This window comes from Kogia breviceps, chromosome 4 (assembly GCF_026419965.1).
Source record: "Kogia breviceps isolate mKogBre1 chromosome 4, mKogBre1 haplotype 1, whole genome shotgun sequence".
Classification (NCBI taxonomy): Eukaryota; Metazoa; Chordata; class Mammalia; order Artiodactyla; family Physeteridae; genus Kogia; species Kogia breviceps.
In genome coordinates, this window is record NC_081313.1 from 88,194,618 (window position 1) to 88,215,607 (window position 20,990).

At 40.3% G+C, this 20,990-nt stretch overlaps 1 protein-coding gene across 2 annotated transcripts in view; it reads right to left on the minus strand.

Annotated features, from left to right (window-relative positions):
• FBXL17 (F-box and leucine rich repeat protein 17) overlaps positions 1-15,626 on the minus strand; it is a 489,758-nt gene extending 474,132 nt beyond the window's left edge. Inside the window, exons 1-2 of one of the 2 annotated variants that reach the window (XM_059063241.2) lie at positions 14,243-15,624; positions 3,052-3,174 (exon numbers count right to left, since the gene is read on the minus strand). In XM_059063241.2, coding sequence (XP_058919224.1) covers positions 3,052-3,174; positions 14,243-15,226 — 1,107 coding nt within the window. In that variant the 5' untranslated portion in view covers positions 15,227-15,624. Of the gene's footprint in view, positions 1-3,051; positions 3,175-14,242 lie in introns of both variants that reach the window. The other variant, XM_067031421.1, reaches the window with a different exon arrangement.
• Positions 15,627-20,990: the final 5,364 nt, after the last annotated feature.

Here is a 20,990-nt window from a genome sequence, read left to right on the forward strand (position 1 = left end):
AAACAATATAGAAGCTCCAAACTCTCTCCCCCCATACCATGCCCTATGCATATTTTCCATTTGGCTGGTCCTGGTTTACATCCTCTATAATAAATCAGTAAACATAGTATTTTCCTGAGTTCTGATCATTCTAGCAAATTATCACACCTAAGGAGGGGGTTGGGGGAACTTCCAAATTTACAGTTGGTCAGTCAAAAGTATAGGTGGCTCCTAGGACTTGTGACTGGCATATGACGTGGAGACAGTCTTATGGAACTGAGCCCTTAACCTGTGAGGTCTGCACTAACTCCAGGAGTTAGTGGCATAACTGAACTGAATTGTTGGACATGCATTTGGTGTCACAGTTTGTTGTCAGAATGGAAAAAAACATATCTGGTGTCAGAAAACACCAAGTGATAATGTATGTGTTAGTTTTCATTAAACGCCTAAAAATCTATCCTTATTAGGAAAACATACTTTAAACTTTCAAACTCACCAAAAACTCCCCACAAACAAAATTGTATTGAGATTTGGAGTTGGTTCTGTTTTTTTGTTTTGTTGGGGGTTTTTTTGCGGTACGTGGGCCTCTCACTGTTGTGGCCTCTCCCGTTGAGGAGCACTGGCTCCGGATGCGCAGGCTCAGCGGCCATGGCTCACGGGCCTAGCCGCTCCGCGGCATGTGGGATCTTCCCAGACCGGGGCACGAACCCGTGTGCCCTGCATCGGCAGGTGGACTCTCAACCACTGTGCCACCAGGGAAGACCTCGTTCTGTTTTTAACCCAACAAATAGTATATATCAGCCATCATGATGTATGACTCTTGACTTTTCACACTTATTATGAGATGATACCTACCAAAGTATACAAATTTCAATTGTTTTACTACTTCTATCAGAATACATTACATATAACTAAATCCATAGCTTAGACAATATATCATTTTGGGTTTCAGCACACTGAAGACTTCACAGAAAAGTCCATTAAAAAAAGTTTTTCTCGGAAGACTCAAAGCAACATGTAAGTAACCTTAAAATTCATCTGCTGAAAAATTCATATGGCCATCTCAATTCTTTAAACAAATTTTAAAAACCAACCTCTACACATTCCCTGCCCAATCATATTTCCAAAAAAAGAAAACAGAGTTAACATTATTCAAATCTTTTGTGTAAAAATAATGAGAGAAAATGCACATGATGAAATTTAGAAAGGAAAAAGAATGGCTTCCCTGGTGGCGCAGTGGTTAAGTATCTGCCCATCAATGCAGGGGACACAGGTTTGAGCCCTGGTCCGGGAAGATCCCACATGCCACAGAGCAACTAAGCCCGTGCACCACAAATACTGAGCCTGCACTCTAGAGCACAGGAGCCACAACTACTGAGCCCACGTGCCACTACTGAAGCCCACGCGCCTAGAGCCCGTGCTCCGCAACAAGAGAAGCCACCGCAACAAGAAGCCCACGCACCGCAATGAAGAGTAGCCCCCAGCCACCACAACTAGAGAAAGCCCGCAAACAGCAACGAAGACCCAATGCAGCCAAAAATAAATAAATTAATTAATTAATTTTTTTTTAAAAAAAGAAAGGAAAAAGGAAAGAACTGGAGTGTTGAGGGATACAAGGAGTAAGAGCCAAGGTTGAAAATACCTTTGTTTATGCTTGTTGGAAACAGCGTACCTCTCTTTTTTTTTTCCTTTTTTCTTTTTTCACCTCCAGACCTAACTACCAGGAGAGGGGAAAAGCTCTTCTTAGTCTGAGTTTGTAACAAATAGCTCAGACAAGCAAGACTAATGAAGTAAAGACCCAACGGATTACTTCAAGTTACCTCTCTCCACTGTACCAGCCACAACTAACTAAATATTCACCATTCCCCCTGGACACAAATTTCATGAACCTGGACAGGTAAATGACTAATTCTATAACTGTCTTAACCTCTTACCAATGAGGCAGAAAAACAAAAAGAAAACTCATACACAAATGCTCAGGAACTTGCTTATTTTGTTTAAAGTACATGTGTTTATAAATGCACACAAACGCTACCAGTGGTCTGTTGGAGATGGCTTGTACCAAATCACAAAAGTCTATAGTATATACCACTTTCGAAGTCAGTTATATCACTACATTCAGTGACATCACATTGGTAGCTTGAAATTGGACATGGTGAAAGTATTTGTACAACAAAAACTGGAAAATATAACAAATCAGGGCTTTTTCTTTGCTCATTTGTTTTTGAAAGCCAGCTGTTAAACATTTACCAGCACATCACTAACAATATCATGGAAGGATTTAGAGCAGGTTTAGTAGTCTAATAAAATCCTATTCTTATTGGATATCTTTTTTATGTTTCCAATGCCAAGCACTGAAAACCAAGTTTAAGGGAAGAATTTAACAAGTCCAACAAATTGTTTGCAATAAGCACTATTAACTATCTTCTTTCCTAATTTATGCCACCATATAAACATATTGGCAGTTGGGCAATGGAGAGGATTAGAAAATTCATCAAAATGAAAATTAAAACAAAATAAGTTATCTTATTCCATTTTGCTTCCATTTCTTCACACAAAATAAATTATAAGTATACTGTTAGGAAAAGTATAATAATAATAATAATAAATTAATAGGGATAATGATAGTATCAACTCATAAGATTGTTGATCAAGTGAATACATATAAAGCTTACTGAACAGTATGTACATGGCACGTCAGCAGTACTATATAAATGCTTGCCTAATTTTCTACTATTAAACTAATATTCATAAAATGACCCCTCCAAAAAATGGAAAGTTTAATAACTCTTTTTAAAGGTAGTAAAAACCGGGGGGGATGAAGAGGACTAAGACAAAGAGGATTAAGAACCAACCCAAAATTACCAATCCAAACTAAAAAATGTATTCTTCATCATAGGAACCTAGCTTCAACTTGAATTTGAAAAAAAATTACTAAAGCACAGAATTATAGATTACAGTCATTTGAACTATCTTGAAAAACTACAGCATGAAACAAGTGATTTCTGAGGAGGAAAAAGTTATTTTTTGAATAGGTCAACCTGAGTGTTTCTTTAGAATTAGAATCCATACCTGCTGACGACTACTAAGATCCAGCTGCTTCCAAAACTGGAAATCTAAACAAAGGTCACGCCAGTACTTGCAAACCAACGATGCAGAAAGGCAACGCTCATCCAGAGATAAATTGGAAAATATCTGTGAACAAAAAAGGAACCACATAATATGCGCTAAAATTTTTAAAGGCAATGAAAAGGTCTTTTTCAGTTAGAAAAATTACCCTTTTTATTTTTAATTTTTTAATTTATCCTTTCTGTCGAGGGCTGACTTTAAATAGATCGCAGTGAGGGAGCTGCTCTGCTATGTAAGACACCCTGACCCAGAAGCAGGTCATCTATGAATGGTTTAGCACCAGGTTCCCTATGAAAGTGTGTTGTGTGAAGGGTGAGGAGGCACCCTTCACACAAGGCAAGGGGGTGGTCGCCTTTCCAGCCAAGAAAAATCAACTTTAAAAACAGAAAACCATCTTAAGTACAAGAGGCCATTATTAAAAGAATCATTGTTATGGACTGTCCTAAAGAGGAAGTATGATATGGGAGAAGCTAAGAACACAACCAAGAGAGGAAAAAAACAGTAAACACTCAAATTACTAAAATCATGAATAAATAGAGACATTATTACCATCCTTATAAAAACAGAATTATAAGAGAGTATTATGAACAATTGTATGCCAACAAATTAGATAACCTAAAGGAAACAGACAAACTTCTAGAAACATACAAACTACAAAAAACTGACTCAGAAGAAACAGAAAATTTGAATAGAACTATAACAAGTAGAAATATTAAATCAGTAATCTAAAAACTTCTAACAAAGAAAGACCAAGGACCAGATGGCCTCAATAGTGATATATTTAAAGAAGAACAAGTACAAATTCTTCTTAAATTCTTCCCAAAATTGGAGCATGAGGGAACTCTTGCTAATTCATTCTGAGGTTAGCATTACCCTCATTACCAAAGCCAAAGACATCACAAGCAAACTACAAACCGACATCACAAGAAAACTATAGACCAACGTTCCTTGTGAATTTAAATGCAAACAATCCTAACAAAATACATTTGACCCTTGAACAACGCAGAGGTTTGGGGTGCTGACCCTCAATGCAGTCGAAAACCCAAGTATCACTTATAGTTGGCCCTCCTTATATACGGTTCCTCACCCATAGATTCAACCAACCAAGTATCATGTAGTACTACAGTATTTACTCTTGAAAAGAAATCTGCATGTAAGAAAACCTGCACAGTTCAAATCCATGTTGTTCAAGGGTCAACTGTATTAGCAAACTGAATCCAGCAGCATATTAAAAGGATCATACACCATGGCCAAGTGGGATCTATCCCAGGTATGCAAAGATGGTTCAACATGCAAAAATAAATCCATTTAACCATATTAATAAAATGAAGGTTTAAAAAACCCAACCATCTCAATTAATGCAGAAAAAGCATTTGACAAACTCCAATACCTTTTCTTGACAAAAAATACTCAGAAAACTAGGAATAAAAGGAAACCTCCTTAATGTGATAGATGGCATGTATAAAAGTTCCACAATTATCATTATACCTAATAGTGAAAGACTGAATGTTTTCCCCTGAGATGAGGAACAAGAAAAAGATTTCTACCATCTCCACTTCTATTCAACATCGTATTGGAGATTCTGGCCTGGGCAATTAGGTAAGGAAAAGAAATAAAAGGCATCCAGGTTAGAAAGGAAGAATTAAAATGTTCTATAGTCACAGATATCATGATCTTATATACAGAAAAAAAATACACACAAAAATTTAGAGCTAATAAGCAAATATTTCTGTATACTAGCAATGAACAATTCAGAAATGAAATAAGAAAGCACTTCTATTTGCAACAGCATCAAACAATACTTTTTTATAATTTCCACTTCTTCATACTGAGATTTCCCATTTGTTAGATCAATGTTATCATATTCTTCTATAATTTAAATCATGTTTCCTTCCATTCTTTTAACATATTTATAATAGCAGTTTAAAGTTTTTATCTGCTAAGTCTAATATCTGTGCCTACTCAATTTCTATTAACTGCTTTCTTTTCTCTCAGTATAGGTTCCCTTTTTTTCTGTCTCTTTACATGTCTCAATTTTTCATTCAAAACCAGACATTTTAGATAACATATTGTAGCAACTCTGGAATTTGATTTACTTTTCAGAATTTTCTTTCAACTTTAATCTCCCTGGCCTTAAATGGTAGGACATGAGTCCCCTGAAGGTTGAATGTCTCTGCTCAAGTTTTAATTCTTATTCATATTGTTTTTTTTTTTGCCTGGCTTCCTAGGGAGGTCAACCTGTGTCTAAATTGCTTAGTTTCCAGCTAGTTATTTGGGCAAAGATATGCTCAAACATCTCAAGTCTGCTCTCCAATATGTGCGTGGGATGGGAAAAGCATATTCAAGGCTTATACTCAAGTCTGCTTTAGCCCTTGCTTTCTGCTAGATACTCTCCAGTCTCCCCTGCACATATGCATAGCTTCAGAGTAAGCCAAGGATATGTGAAGAGCTTATTATCCCTTTATGGTTCTCTCATTTCCAAGGTCTGCCTGTTAAATTCCTAGCTCGTCCCCCACTCATCCCAACTGGCACCACAACATGAGACTTGCAAATATGTGGGTTTTCACCAATTTTTTCCTAACAAGTTCATCACTTTTAGCTGACAAACACAGGTTGTTACTTATTGCCCCAAACTAAGTTACCCTCTTAAGACACCTAAGCTGCTGGTTTTCCAAACTCCTGATTCTTGCCAAAGGTACTGGGGTACAAGGGTACAGTAGGGGCCTCATTCAAGAGTGGTGTAGACCTCCACTATTCTTACCTGAAGCTCTAGTAGTTTTCCTAAGAATAAATGCATCTCATTTTGTTGTGTGCTTTTGGTCGATTTCCAAAACCCAAATAGTTTGGGGCAGTTTTTCCCAGTGATTTATTTTATATATATATATATATATATATATATATATATATATATATATATATATATATATATAATTTATATATATATATATATATAATTTATATATATATATATATATATAATTTATATATATATATATATATATATATATATATATATATATATAATTTATATATATTTATTTTGTGTTTGTGGAGAAGATTCACCAAACTCTTCATGCAGCCAAAGCTGGAAGTCCCTCTCTGGTGGATATTTTTAATGCTTGTTTCCCTCATTTTATAGATGAGAGGATTTAGAGAGACTAGATCATTTTTTTAAGGTTAAAGGACTACATGGTTTTAAAGGGCTAATTTGTCCCTTAACAAATAGAAGATTCGTGGAACATAGTCACTGGAACCAAGAAACACCTTGTTTAAAATATGTCTGACTTTCGATACTACCTTCTTTGAACCTTAGTTTTCTCCTTTGTAAAAGTGAGAGGATTGTTATCATTAACAGAAAATTGACTAACCTAGATAGATCTAGATGGGTCTTATTTATTCAGGTGAAAGGAAATTAATAAGTGAGTAGAGATAAAACCAGTACCAGCAAAGATGGATAAAAGTAAAAAAGAAAAATACTCAGCTAAAATACCAATGCACATTTAATAGATCTTTGCATATGGTTTGTGGTAGGCAACCTACAAAATGGCCCTCAATGACCCCACCTGCTGGTATTTACACCTGTGTAACTCTCTCCTCTTGTGGGTAAGCCGGATTTACTGACTCACTTCTAATGAACAGAGTATGGCAGAAGAGATTAGATTAAGAAAACTGTGGCCTCCATTTTGAGTATCTTTACTCTGTTGCTCTATGTGATTAGCCCTATGGAGAAGCCCAAATGGCATGGCAAGGAACTTAAGCATCTGGCCAACAGCCAGTAAGGACCTGAGGCCTGCCAAAAACCATGTGAGTAAGCTTGGGTGAAAATTCTCAAGTCCCAGTCAAGTAGCCCCAACAAACACCTTGAATATAACCTCATAAGAGACCCTGGATCAGAAGGACCCAGCTAAGCCACAAAGGGATTCTAACCCACAGAAAATATGAGATAATAAATGTTTGTGGTTTTAAACTGCATAATTTGTTAAACAGAAATAATTAACCAACACGTGTTTAAATATTCCCGCTTTTCTTTCTGTCATTAAAACGCTATCTCACCCCTATCCTAACTCCTCAGAAAATAACTACTATGCACCATGCTATCTTCTTAACTCATTTAACAAACATCTGTGCACATGTACGTAGGCTTCTGTGGGAGACACTAAGACATGAGATTTATTCACTGGTTTCAAGATTATATGGTCAAAGGCATTTCTGAATTATCTTTGGATCATCTGAGATTCAAGAGAAAGAACATTTCAAAGGTTGCTTTGAAGAAAGAGAACATAGGTCTGTAAAGGACTGGCCTGGAACATTTTTGCTAAATAAGAAAGAGGAAAAAATGACAATGAAAAAACTGAAACGGCACTTGCATCAAGCCAGGAAATTGCTTACTTTAACACAGGCCTGTTAGCAATGTCTTGAGCGTGACCAAAGTCCAAGCCAAGTAGGTACTCTAAGGCTGTATTAGATCGAGGGATCTATCATCTTGTATCTTGTTGCTCTTTCATCACTGCCCTAATTTATACGGTTGAAAATGGGTTACTCTTTTAATCCAGGTGGTCTAGCCCTGGAAAAGGGAAGAGGAAGCAAAGGACAAGCAGCTGCCTTTTATAGTGTGATCTGGAAGTCATATACATTGCTTCTACTCACAGCCTATTATCCAATATTTAGTCACATAGCCACCCCTATATGAGAGGCTAAGAAAGTCTCTAGTTAGGTGATCATGTGCCTAACTAGAACACGATGGGTATTGTTACTAAAAAGAATATAAGGGGAATGGATATTGGGAAACAACAATGACTTCTAGTCAGGACCTGGGTTGAAAACATGCTTAATATTCTTAACCTTTACTGGCAGATCTGGACAATGCAACTAAGCTATTAATTACCAGAAAATGTACAAGCCATACTACTGATATAATCTGAACTAACCACTACCAGGCCAATATCCAAATATTTCTAAAACTTGAAGATTCTAATTTTGACTGAGGCATTGATGTAAGGTATCAGAAGATACTTCAGACTAAAAAAACTTCCAGAGAACGTATCATTGCTTAACATTTGGTCATACATATCCCACAGACCTTCATAGTACTTAAAAATCAACCATGCCAACACCTACATTTGGCCATTTCATTTCTTGATGAAGAGATCTTATCTGCTATCAGATATTACCACAAAAAGGAGTTAAGGCTTATGAGCATGCAGACTGTATGCAAGTTATAGAAACATAAGAAGTAAATCTGTATAGCTATTTTATATTGACTATCTTCTCTGTGTCAGTTTAACTTTTTTGGCCTTTTCAATTTTTTTCCTATGTACATATCTTGCCTCTTTCTTAAATATTCTACTTATATTGTTTGCCAAAAGCTTGAAAGTAAAATTTACTAAACAGTCTGCTGAATAAAGCACCATTTAGAAAAACAGAGACACAAAACATATTTCTAGTACTTTTTTTTTTTTTTTTTTTTTAGGCCACACGGGGCTTGCAGGAATCTTAGTTCTCCGACCCGGGATTGAACCCGGGCCCTGGCAGTGAAAGTGGTGAGTCCTAACCACTGGACCTCCAGGGAATTCCCTTTCTGGTACTTTTCTAACCATACAGCCATAGGGAAGTCACAGATTCTAAAACTATTTCCTAATCTGTAAAATAATTTTTCACAATTTAATCATTAAAATTTAAAGCACAGCAAATTAATAAAACCCCCAACTGTTACTACAGAGAGTGTTAGTCTATAGCAAAGTCAGGTATTTACACAAGAATAAGTTTTATTTGAAAGCCAGTCACAGAATTCAATAAAACAAGACTTCTTTAAAAGTATTTTGGGAGGAGACACTATGAAATAATGTGTTCTTTTGACATATCTCCATTATTCTCTGAGCACTTCCTTGCATTCTGGCTCAAAATATTCCAAGCTCATCTTGTGCTTTACTTGTCCCAGCCCTGGAATCAGTCATTTCTCCAAGGAACACTGATTCCTTTTAGCAGAGAATGATATTTAGAAGCTAAGATCTGGACACTAAGTGTACTCACTGTCCTGGGTATTGCTGCTCAAAGACCTTCTCAGAGGGCAGAGAGAGGGAATGCATGCATGTATGTATGTAACCAATCTCGCATCACTGTTGCTAGCTTCTTCCACCACATGGATGCCCTTACCACATCACTTGAACACCAAATGGGCCAAGACTAGGGCAAGATTTTTTACTTTTAATTGAACTATAGTTGATTCACAATATATTAGTTTCAGGTGTACAACAGAGTGATTCAATATTTTTACAGTTATACTCCATTTAAAGTCATTACGAAATAATGGCTATATTTCCCAGTGCTGGACAATATATGTTTGTTGCTTCAAGATTCTTGATAAGCATAAAACAGGATATTTAACCAAAGGTAAGTAACTTTTCAAGAAACTATTATTTTAATATTAAATGCTTCCATATTTGCCTTCACATCTCTTCCCTTACATTCCCTATCATTTATACAACCTGGTATCTTAAGTTGGTAAAGAACAGCTTAAGGCTACCCCCCTTGACAGCTACTCCTTACAAGGCACCAAAGTGCATAGACTTTTCAAAATGAGAAGAAAAAAAATCTCATCTTTTGGTAGCCTGATTTGATTAAATTATCCAAGATTACTAGGCATTCTCCAGCAAAGAACAATCTTGGAACCTGACTTTCTAAGGACACTCCATTTTAGCACTGGCTAAACCATCCCTAGAACTCCAGAGATACTTTCTAGAATTTATCTGGTACTGGAGCCTTAAGCCAAAGCACTCATGAAAAGCTACATGTAACTTAGCTCCTCTTACCCACTAATAATCTATATTCAAAGCTTTAAAAAGTCACATCACTTTTTTTCTTCAACTCCCATTCTCATTGCTTTTATCCTTGTTTTCATATCTGAAAAAAATAGATCAGATACATAAGCTTTCCTCCAAAGCACACTTCTCTTATAGAGCTCTTCCTTGATCACTAAAGCAATCTGTTCATAATAAAGCTATAAAAATAGAGATTTAATAACTACTGATACATTATCAGAGATGCATTCATGGTGAAGTGGTTTTCTAATGGTGGTGATAGATTTGGGGTCTCTCACCTGGTTTCCTTTGGAAAGAAATAGTTTGCTGACAGAAAGCAAGATATCTAAATATATAGCATACAAAGCCTCTAAAATTTAAATATAGATTCAAAATACCCAGTTACTCAAATAGCTACTACTTAAAGAAAAATATTCCACTGCTATCATTTGGCAAAACTGTTATAGTGGATCCACTACATAAAAATCTAATTGTGGTATCAGTAGGTAAGGTTGCTTAAAGTAATAAAGGCAACAGGTAGCAAAGACTGAAGCTAGCTTATTTGATCCAAAGCAATCCATTTACCAGTCCAAGATCATATGTAACAGGCTTAAGTACTTTAGAAAAATGTTATTCCCACAGCTGACCTTTGAAGAGCCATTCCCTGCTTCTCAAATTTCTAATATTTAAAGCCACAATTCAACCTTACAGACCCAATTATAAAATTAGCCTCTGACTCATAATGGTTAGATGTTGGCTGGTGTAAGCTTCCTCCCACCCCCTAATTCAGGAATCTCTTTCATAAAATTCTGAGAGAAGACTATTTAAGCCCTTTTACACCATATGTTGAAAAGATCTCTAAACCTGGAAACACTGAGCTGGGTTCTAGCCCAGGGTCTGCCATTCACTATCTAAAATGCCTTGGGATAAGCCTTTTCACTTCTACAGGCCTGTTTCTTCGTGCATAAGAAGTAGGGAGTGACAAGATGACCTCAAAGGTCTCTTCCTGAAGTTACATAATTATAATTTCCAATGAAGTTCACCATTTTAAGAAAGAATTCATTTCATCTTTACAGAGCTCCTATAGTTAGAAAGGACTTTCTAAATTTTCAGACAATCACATTCTTCAACCCTGAAATTCCACTTCTTGAAATCCACCCTAGAAAAATGACCACATGTGCATAGAAAACATCTATTAGCATTGTTTACAGTAGTAATAAATTGAAAACATCCAACTATACCATACTGAAATAAATATAGTATGGCATAATACTATGGGATACTATACAACAGTTTAAAAGAATGAAGGAAACCATACACTCACTAATAAAAAAGACTTCCAAATCATACTGTTAATGAAAACAATTGCAGAACATGTACATTTTGATGCCATTTATGAAAAAGGCTATGAAGTTTTACACAGGGCTTTCTACAAAGAAAAAAATATTCTGGAGCTGCACAGTCCAGTACAGTAGCTGCCAGCCACGCATGACTACTGATCCCTGAAATGCAGCTACTGTGACCGAGAAACTGAATTTTAAATTTTATTTCATTTTAACTATAAATTTAAATAGCAACATGTGGCAAGCGGCTACTGTACTCCACAGTACAAGTCTAGAAGAAAAATCTAAACTGATAACAGTGGTTAGTGACCTCTGGAGAGAAAACTAGATAGGAGAGTAGGGGGTGAACCAAGGCCAACTTTTGCTTTACGGGCATTATTTGAATATTTTAAAGCAAGTAATACTACTTACATAAAAGTAAAATTGAAAAAGAAAAAGCCCTATTGATATTAGGCCAAAAAATCTGCCTATGAACCACAGTAGAAAGAATTTAGTTTTCTTTTGCTTTTGCCATACCTGGAAAAAACTGAGCAAGTATGGTAGTTTGAGTCAACTTCCCTAAAAACATCTTTGAATCACATTTCCTCATGTCTCTCTCCCAAACTCTCTCCCCTCCACATCCCCCTTTTCTACAACTGTAGTAACTTCTGGTACAAAGGCTGCAGCAATACAATTATAGAAGTCATGGCCCATCATCAGGGGAGTAGGACATACCTTCTAATGGGGGTAATGGATTTGTGCCTCTCTATGCAACAACTCTCTGGTACTGTAAAGAAAATTGTCATAGCTCCCTAAGTCTTCTCTTCTCCATGCCTAAACAGAGCCAGAAACTCTTCACCATCCAATGGCTCTATTGTGGCTCAAAACAACAACTCAGGATAGAAACACTTCTTAGAGACTTCCCTTATTGGCATGGCATATTCACCCAGAGTCTCAGCCCAGACTTCCTAAAAACCTGGTCATTCACTTGTTCATCAATATTTACTGGGTGCTATTAAATGCCAGGCACTGCACTTAGGGGAGAAGATAGAGCAATGAACACTATCTATGTCACCAGAGCCTCTGCCCCGCAAAGCCTTATACCCAAAAGTTCTACTTCGGTTGGTTAACACTAAAAAACTTCGATTTCAATTCATTCCAGACGGTCTGACTCACTCTGTGCTGAATACCACCAGGACCAAGAAAACCACACACAGTATCTTTATCCAAGTTTCTAATACATGTAATGGAAATCTATATAACATGTCTAAATACTCCAACACAATAGGGTAAGTCCAATGAGTAATTTCCCCAAATGTCCCTTAGATCAGGTTTTCAACAGTCCCTAGCAAAAATGTGGAAAAGAACAATGTAGCAAATGAAATAAACTTATTCTGTAAGAAGTCTCTTTATTATAAAATCATGTCCTACCACCTTTTGTTTCTTTCTTTTGTTCTTGTATTCTCTATTTCATGAAATAATAATGGTTTAGGTAGAAAGTGGGAAGACCTGGTTTTTGTTTTGTTTTTAAACAGTTTTACATACCAAACAACAAGACAGCAATCAAACCTCTATACCAAGCATTCGTTGATATTTAATTTGTCCATGTCATCCACTAATTTAAAAGGTTCAAGAATGTTTCCTCTGCCCTAAAATGCACACCCTGAACATACAGAAGTGGCAATTACTCCTCCAAAAATACACCTCTGTAAATTAAACAATTATATTTGGACACAAGGAAAAGGTAAGCTTTCCCACTCCTTTGCTATATTATTTACAAAAATATTAATATCACAATAAAACAGACCGAAACACACAGGATTACAAATATGCAAAAAGTCTAATCAAAGTATATTGTTGACAGTATATAATTAAATTGTCATCAATTATAATTGATGACACTTACTTCAGTAACAATAAAAGTAGCCTAATTCTTATCTAGGTTTTTCTATCTAGCCTTCAATATCATCCACAATGAGTAACCGGGTTTATATTTATTAAGCTTCAGAAAGCTGCTGATGTGGGGGTGGGAGAGAAGAGAGTAAATGAGGAAAAAAAACTTTTTAATAATAGCTTACTACAAACTATCACATAACTAAGTGACTAGCACTAGCATTGACAAAATTGCAAATTTTACTTAGTAGCTGCGAGACACGGCTCCCACAAGACACCTACCTGTTCCCCACTCATCTGTCCCCCAACAAAAAATACATTTGTCCTTACCTTCTGGTAATCTGTATGCTTTTATGTAAGGGTTTAAATGTAGAAAGGTAATACACAACATAACATAAATAAAAGGGTTTTCAAGTCAAGCAGGCCTAAATTCCCCAGATCTGCCCCTTACTGTGTGTGACCTTGGGCAAGTCATTCAACCTCTTCAAGCCCCACTAGACTGTAAGCTCCGTAGGAGCAAAGATCACTTCTGCCTGACTAACTACTGTAGGCACATGGCACTGAAATATCAGTTTCTTCTTGTATAAAGTAAGGATGTTAACAATATTTCTCTCACAGCGTTAACTGCAAGATTAAATGAGATATTATGTATATAAAGCTCTGGCACAGTGCCTGATCATGGTAAATGATCAATAAAATTAACTTTTTTTGACATCAACTAGCAGCTATCAAACCTGAAAATACTGTTTGAAGACTTTCAAACACTAACATACAAAGTCTCTACCCAGTCAGTGTAAACTGCTCAAGTGATAAAACAATATTTCACACAAAACTTACGAATAGTTTCTAAACCACCGGGCTGGGAATCGAATAATAGATGAACCCTGAATTATGCGCAACAGACCCAAGCTATTAAAAGACATTTAGTAGACTCCAAGTTTTTCTACTTCAATAATATGCCATAGGCATCCTCCCCATTGGCTTCCCAATCTCCCTTTCGGACGTCTCCGGCCGTCGGGGAACCCCCTCCTCCGTGCTTTGAGGGAGGAGAGAGAAAACCTCCGAGGTGGGGGCCGGGGTTGGGGGACAGCGCGCATCCCCGAGCCACTCGCCCGGACCCACCTTGAGCAGGATGGATGGCGGCAGCTGATTGATGTCTGGGGTTTCGGGGGATGGCTCCCTATGACAGTCGCACGGATTTTCGGGGGTCTCCTGACAGTCCGCGTCGCTGCATTCGTGGTGCTGCTGGGAGGGCGAGGGGGCGGTGCCCCCCGCTCGGACGGCGTCCCCACCAGCCTCTGTGGGGGCACCTTCCGAAGTGGGAGAGGAGCGCTGGGGGCAGAGAGGCTGCGGTGGCTGCTCTGGGCCCTGGCAGCAGCCGGCGTCGGGGGGCCGCGGCGGCGAGGCGCCTCCCCCCGCAGGTCCTCCTCCTCCGCTGCCGCCGCCGCCGCCGCAGGCCCCCCCGCCACAGCGGGGCTGCTTACAGGGGGTGCAGGCGGGGACCCCGGCTCCCTTCCGCTTGCACACCATCTCGGGAGGCGTCGGGGGCTCGGCCGGCGGCGGCGGACCCCGGAAGAGCTGCACGGCGGCGGGCGGCCCTAGGAAGCGCACGGGCCCCAGGCTGGCCAAGAAGAGGCTCCGGCCCTGCTGTTCCCAGGCGGCTGCCGCGGCCAGCCCCAGCTCTTTGCAGCAGGAGGCGGGCGACGAGGCCGAAGCGGCGGCGGCGGCGGCGGCCGAGGATAGCAGGAAGCGGCGGGCGGCGGCGGCGCAGTCCTCGGCAGCCAGGGCCGCGTAGCGCCGCGCTAGGTGCTGCGAGGAGGCGGCCGCGGCGTAGGCCCCGTCCCGCGGCGGCGGCGGCGAGAGCGGCGACTCCTCCTCTGGGCCGGCGGGGGCGGGCGCGCCGGGGTTGTGCACGATGAAGCAGAGCATGCAGGGCCCGCGGAAGAAGCAGTCCCGGCTCCGGGGCGCCGCCGGTTGGGGGGGCGCCTTGGCCGGGGTCCGGCGGGGCAGCCTGAGGAGAGGGCGGCGGCGGCGGCACCAGCTGCAACAGCGAGGCCTCTTCTGGCTTGGGCGGTTACGCGGCTCCTTCGAGAGAAGGTGGCCCATATAGAAGGCCCCGAGGAAGGGGACCGGGACAGAGAAGTAGGGAGGCCCGGACAGCCGGGCTCCCGGCAGCGAGGCAGGCCCCTCTCTGGCTGGGCCTCGGGCCCGCGGCGGGCGGCGGGGTCGCCCGCCTTGCGCACACACACACACGGGCACACACACGACGGTGGGGGGGTGGGCGTCAGCTGCGGGCCGGCCCGGCGCCGGATGGGGGCTACATGCTTTGCCCCGGGAAGCCGGGAGAACGGTGGGCGCGAGCTTTGGGGACGCGACGGAGGGAGCGAGCCTGCTGGCTCAGTCAGTCAGTACGGCGGCAGGGGGAACGCGGGGTCCGGCTCGGACCATTTTAACTGCGGCTCCGCTGGCGGTGCGCGCACCCGCGACACAGCTCGGAGCCGCAGGGGCGCGCGGCCTGCTCGGGAAGGGGGCGGAGCCGCGGCAGCGGCGCGCTCGGGGCGGGGGCGCGGGCGCCCGGCTGCTCACCCGGGACGGGCCGCAAGGCGGGGACTGCTGGGAAGCGGGCCGGCGAGGGTGCGGGCCTCGCGGGGGGCGGTGCGCGCCCCTCCCTCCCGTCCCCCAAGGTTTCGCGTAGCCCACGCCCCTTTTGTGGGGCGGGACGAGACGCTTCCGAACCAGCTGTGTGGCATCCGTTTGCACTGCAGCGCTGACGTCTCTAGGTATAAGTTCAAGAACTGCCGTTGGCCGGGAGCCGCTCGGCTCTTTCTTTCACCCCCACCTCCCGACTCGGAGACCCGGGCCACGAAGAATAGGTAAACCCGATTCCGCCTGAAGTCCGACCTGGGTCCCCGGCGGCCCCTCAGGTGGAGTGGCAGATGCGCGGCCCTGGGCTGGTGATGACTCTAGTTCTCACGTGAGGGACTAACAGCAGGTAGTGCAGCACTACAGTGTTTCTCCACTTGTTTGCATACTTGTTGCTTGTGACAGACTACTGACTTTCCATAACTTTATTTCAGAATGAAAGCATATATCAAATTATTTATACACACCAGAAAGATAAACAGTTTTTTCAACCCAGTTAGTCATCCAACATCCCAGGCAGCAAGCTATGGATGACTTTATCGTCTGCACCTTCCAAGTCCCATCTATCCATCCATCAGGTGCAGTACTTTAAAAATGATTATGCAGTGCCTGCTCTAAGATAAAAGGTTCTAGGCAGACTTGGGAGACCCAGATGAAAAAGAGGAAATAGTCTTGGCAGACAACCCTTTAGAAGATTTGACTACAATGAGACCAGAGAAAGAAGGCAATAACTAGGAGCAGTACCTTGTGTTGAGAGGTTAGTTTTCACAAGGGAGAAATTGGGACAGGCTTTCGCAATGAATTGAACATGCTGATGGGAATGAGCCAGTATAAAGGAGGAAGTAGGGAAATGAGAAAATACAACAAGGCCCCTAAGAAGACGGAGTGACGATTACCTTGGGAGGGATACTGTCTTCACTGTGACTGGAAGGAAGGAGGAAAGGATAGATCAAGGTTAAGTACAGATAGAAGGACATTTTTGGCAAGAAAGTGAAAGAGTTCCTTTCAAATGGTCTCTACTTTAAGTGGAGCCTGGTTACATACTGAAGGGTGGAAGGTGGCCGATGTTTTTAAAAGCTACTAAGGGTAACTGAGAGAACTGACTGAGGAAGCAGTATTGCAATATTCAAGGCCTGTCAGCATAGAAACCTTTGTTTGAACGTGCCTGACTTTCTCACCACAGTGGCCAGCCTCACCCCACCTTCACCCAACGTACCATCAAACCTTTGCTAATAGAGGCCTCTTTGTCAGCAATCACTTTTATTTTTGGTCTGCCAGCATTCAGGGATCTCCCTTTCTCAGCTTAAGAACAGTGATGGAATTCCAAGAAACCTAGAGGCAAAGATTCATCAAAGGGTTTTACATTTCTATCAAGGCACTGCCCAAACTATATTTACCTACAAGTATTATCCACACAGCTTTCATCTCTCTGACTTTAAAGTGTTCTTACAGGGCCCCAGAGCTTCACGGGTGAGGAAGGGAGGTTAGGAGTGACAGGGTTACCTGAGGCCTTATAACAAATCGTTTGCATCTCTTCCAGGCTACACTTTCAGCAAAAAGAGTGTGTTCTAAGCCTTTTTATTACTCTCTCTATGTCAAAATTGTGGACCCATTAGCTTCATATAAATTAAACACACATTATGATCTAGCAATTCCACTTATAGGTATTTATCAAAGAAAAGTAAAAACTATACACACAAAAAGACTTGTACAAAAATGTTCATAGCAGCTTTATTCATGATAATTAAAATCTACAGACAACCTAGATGTCCATCAGTAGAAGAATGGCTAAACTGGTATGCTCTTCGATAGAACACTACTCAACAATTAAAAGGAAGGGAGGGAGGGAAACAACATGAAGGAATCTCAAAAAATTTAGACTGAATTAGACTCTGGAGTTGGAGGCCTAGAATTTTTACCTGATTTTAACAAGCTCCCCATGTGATTACTACACAAACAGCCTGGCACCATGCAGACCTATCAGAACTACACATAAAATCTAACTACAGCTTCTTGTTTTCAGAGGTGAGGCAAGTGACTCAGACTTTTGAAGTGGTTTCTGAAATTTACATCATTGGTTCTTACAATTCCAGAGCCATTCAGCCAGTACCACAGCATGTAGCAGAGGGTTTCATATGTTTTAATAAGGATTAAGCTACTACTGTTGCCACCAGAGCTATAATGAGTTTTAGAACTCATTACCCTAAGTGATAATACTGATAAATATTCTAAATATTCAGGAGACAGAATTATGAGTAAGAGTAATAAATTGCAATTTAGAGACAATTATAGCACTGGATGGCCTTTTTAATGAGGAAAAGGAAAGCAGCCTGAACAACCAGGAGCTGGCCTGGAACTATTTGCTAGGCCTTGGTTACTGGCATTCTCAACTAGGTTTGAGTGTTCTGTTGTACAAAAACAATCTCACAAAACAACATCGAACGTGGCCACTCTGTGATCATAATAGACGGGAAAAAAAATGAGATGCCTCCGTAATCATGTCTGAACACAACCAGCACAAGAACACTCAAACCACAAAAATGACCAAACATTCTGCCTAATAAAAGTGATTACTGTTTCTTGACCAATTACAACCTAAGCCTTGCTCCACTCTTCCTACCTTCTAGATAACAATTATTAAAATAACCAATCATAGAATAACCTCTGCTTTCTGACAGCATCCAATCCAGAGCAAAGCCAAAGCTTTAAACCTTCCTCAAAATCACCAAGCACAAGCCCAATCCTATAAGTCTTTTACACCTTCTTATTGAGACTCTCCACAATTCCTCACATGTGCTATGTGCCGTTTTGTAACAAATCAGTAAACTCAACTTGGTTTAACTATGGGTGTGCTCCTATTGGTCTTTGGCTGGAGAGCATTAACTTTTGTTATAATCAAATGTCACCACCCTGTCTAAAATTACTCCCTCTTTATGCTGTACACCTTAAATTTTATAGTGATGTATGTCAACTATATCTCAATTAAACTGAAATAAAATTACACCTTCCTTTACTTTTCCTCTTACAGTGCTTTTATTTTCTTTATATCTCATTAGCACCTGTCTGTTTTGTCATTTTTTTCACTTTTAGTCTCTAGTGGAAGAGTGTAAACTTCATGAGGACAGGGACTTTTCTCAGTTTTTAGGAAGATAATCTGGCAACTGTATAGAAAATGGACTAAAGTAGGAAGAGGCTCTTAGCAGGAAGACCAGTTAACACTGTTTGAAAGATCAATGGATGGGCCTTAAAAGCATGAATTAAGGCCAGCATGGTGGGGATAATGAAGTAGGAGTGGGATTGAGAAACATTTTTTATGTGGAGTTTTCAGGATTTAGTAACTTATGAATTAGGTAGAGAGGAGGGGATGATGGATAGGGAAGAAATGAAGAACCCCAAAATAGCAACATGTATATTCATATGACTTATTTCAGTGTATAACATTGTGGTGAAATAATGGATTCTACAATATAAAATATTTACATATTTGAATAAAATTCAAACCTGGAGTAGATATGTATTATAACATAGATTCACACTGAAAGCCAGCACATAAATTTAAAATGTTGAAAACAGTTTAAAAGAAAAGCCTTTTCTTTCTTCTTTGCTGATATAGAATATATGTACTCACTTTGAAATTCACATTTGGCTATAAAAACACACCCACATATAAAAAGCTTTCATGCTTACATTTGGCTAATGATGGTTGTTATTAATGGCTAAAACATCCTATGGCACCAGTGATGTAAGTAGAGATCAGTTAATGTGCCATTGGTCCCACTGATTGTGGTAGGTGCAATGGATGACCTAGAAGGACACTCTGGGGGCAGAAGACATTGTTTATGCATCTGGAAATCATGCAACACCCCAAGTGTTCAATAAATTTAATCCATTATTGAATTGTGTTTCTGCTGCAATACTCAAAGCCAAAGATAGAGATAACTTAGCAAGCTTTCAGAGAATTCCCTTAAGGAACTGATCAGTACTCTTCAATAGTTTGTTTCAGGCACAATATAAAATTGCAACTGGTACCTCACTGGTTTTCCCTCAGTTCTTCCCATGACTGATTCATGCTCATCTTCCAGGTCAGCTCAGGTACCACCTCCTGTCACAAAAGCTTTTCCCTGGTGTCATACCACCCCGTTCATATCCTTTACAGCTGTTACCAGAGTCTGCAGCTGTGGTATTTTATTTTAGTATTAGTTGACTATCACCAGAGTTAAGGCCTACTTTGTTTACCCTTGAATCACCAGCAACTAAAGTCGCTAATCAGTTGCACTTTAAAGGGAAATTATTCTGGGTGGGCCTGATGTAGTCATGTGAAATCTTTAAAGACAGTCTGAAGTCAGAATCAGGGAGATTCAAAACAACAGCGGTTGCTTTACCTTTGGCCTTAAAGAAGCAAACTCTCACGTTGAGGAGAGGGCTGCACCTCGCTAACGGCCAGTGAGAAGGCCAGCCCTCCATCCTACAGAATTCTGAATTCTGCCAACAAATGCATAAGCATGGAAGAAGAGCCCGAACAACAAGGGAGCACAGCCCCGCTGATGCCTTGATTCCAGCCCCATGGGAACCTGACCAGAGACTCCGGCTGAGCCCACACCAGGATTTCTGACCTACAGCACTATGAAATAATAAAAAGGCATTGTTTTAAATCACTCCATTTGTGGTACTTTGTTATTGTGGGAATAGAAAATGTATTCACCAAACAGTCCTGTGAAACTAAGACTTCATGCAATTTAATGGGAGAAAGAGAAAGCGAAGTAGTCAATTACCCATAACTCTCCGAAGATTAATTCAAGCTCATGAAAGTAAACAATTAACCAAGAGTTAATACAAAGAATTCATTGTTCTCCCACTTTTATATAAGTTAATGTGGTAATTGAGGCAAATGTAGGGGTTTATTTTACTTTTTTTTTTTTTTGCTTAAGATTCACATATTTATCTTTGCCTCTATTTAAATGAAATAAATACAACACAAAGGTGTTCTACCATTTACATTCCCTCAATTCTGTGCCCAGCTATCTCCTATATTATAACTGGTATTTCCTTATTTTCAACTGGTAAAATAGGGCCTTTAGAAAAAATTATGTGTGACTCCCTAACCAATTTAATGTTTTTCCCTCTTAAGTTTAATAACATTTTTGTTTCTTATTGTATAATTTTAGAATAGTTATATATGTGCTCACAATAAACAAAGAAAGGAGAGATAATAATATTTACTTTTAGT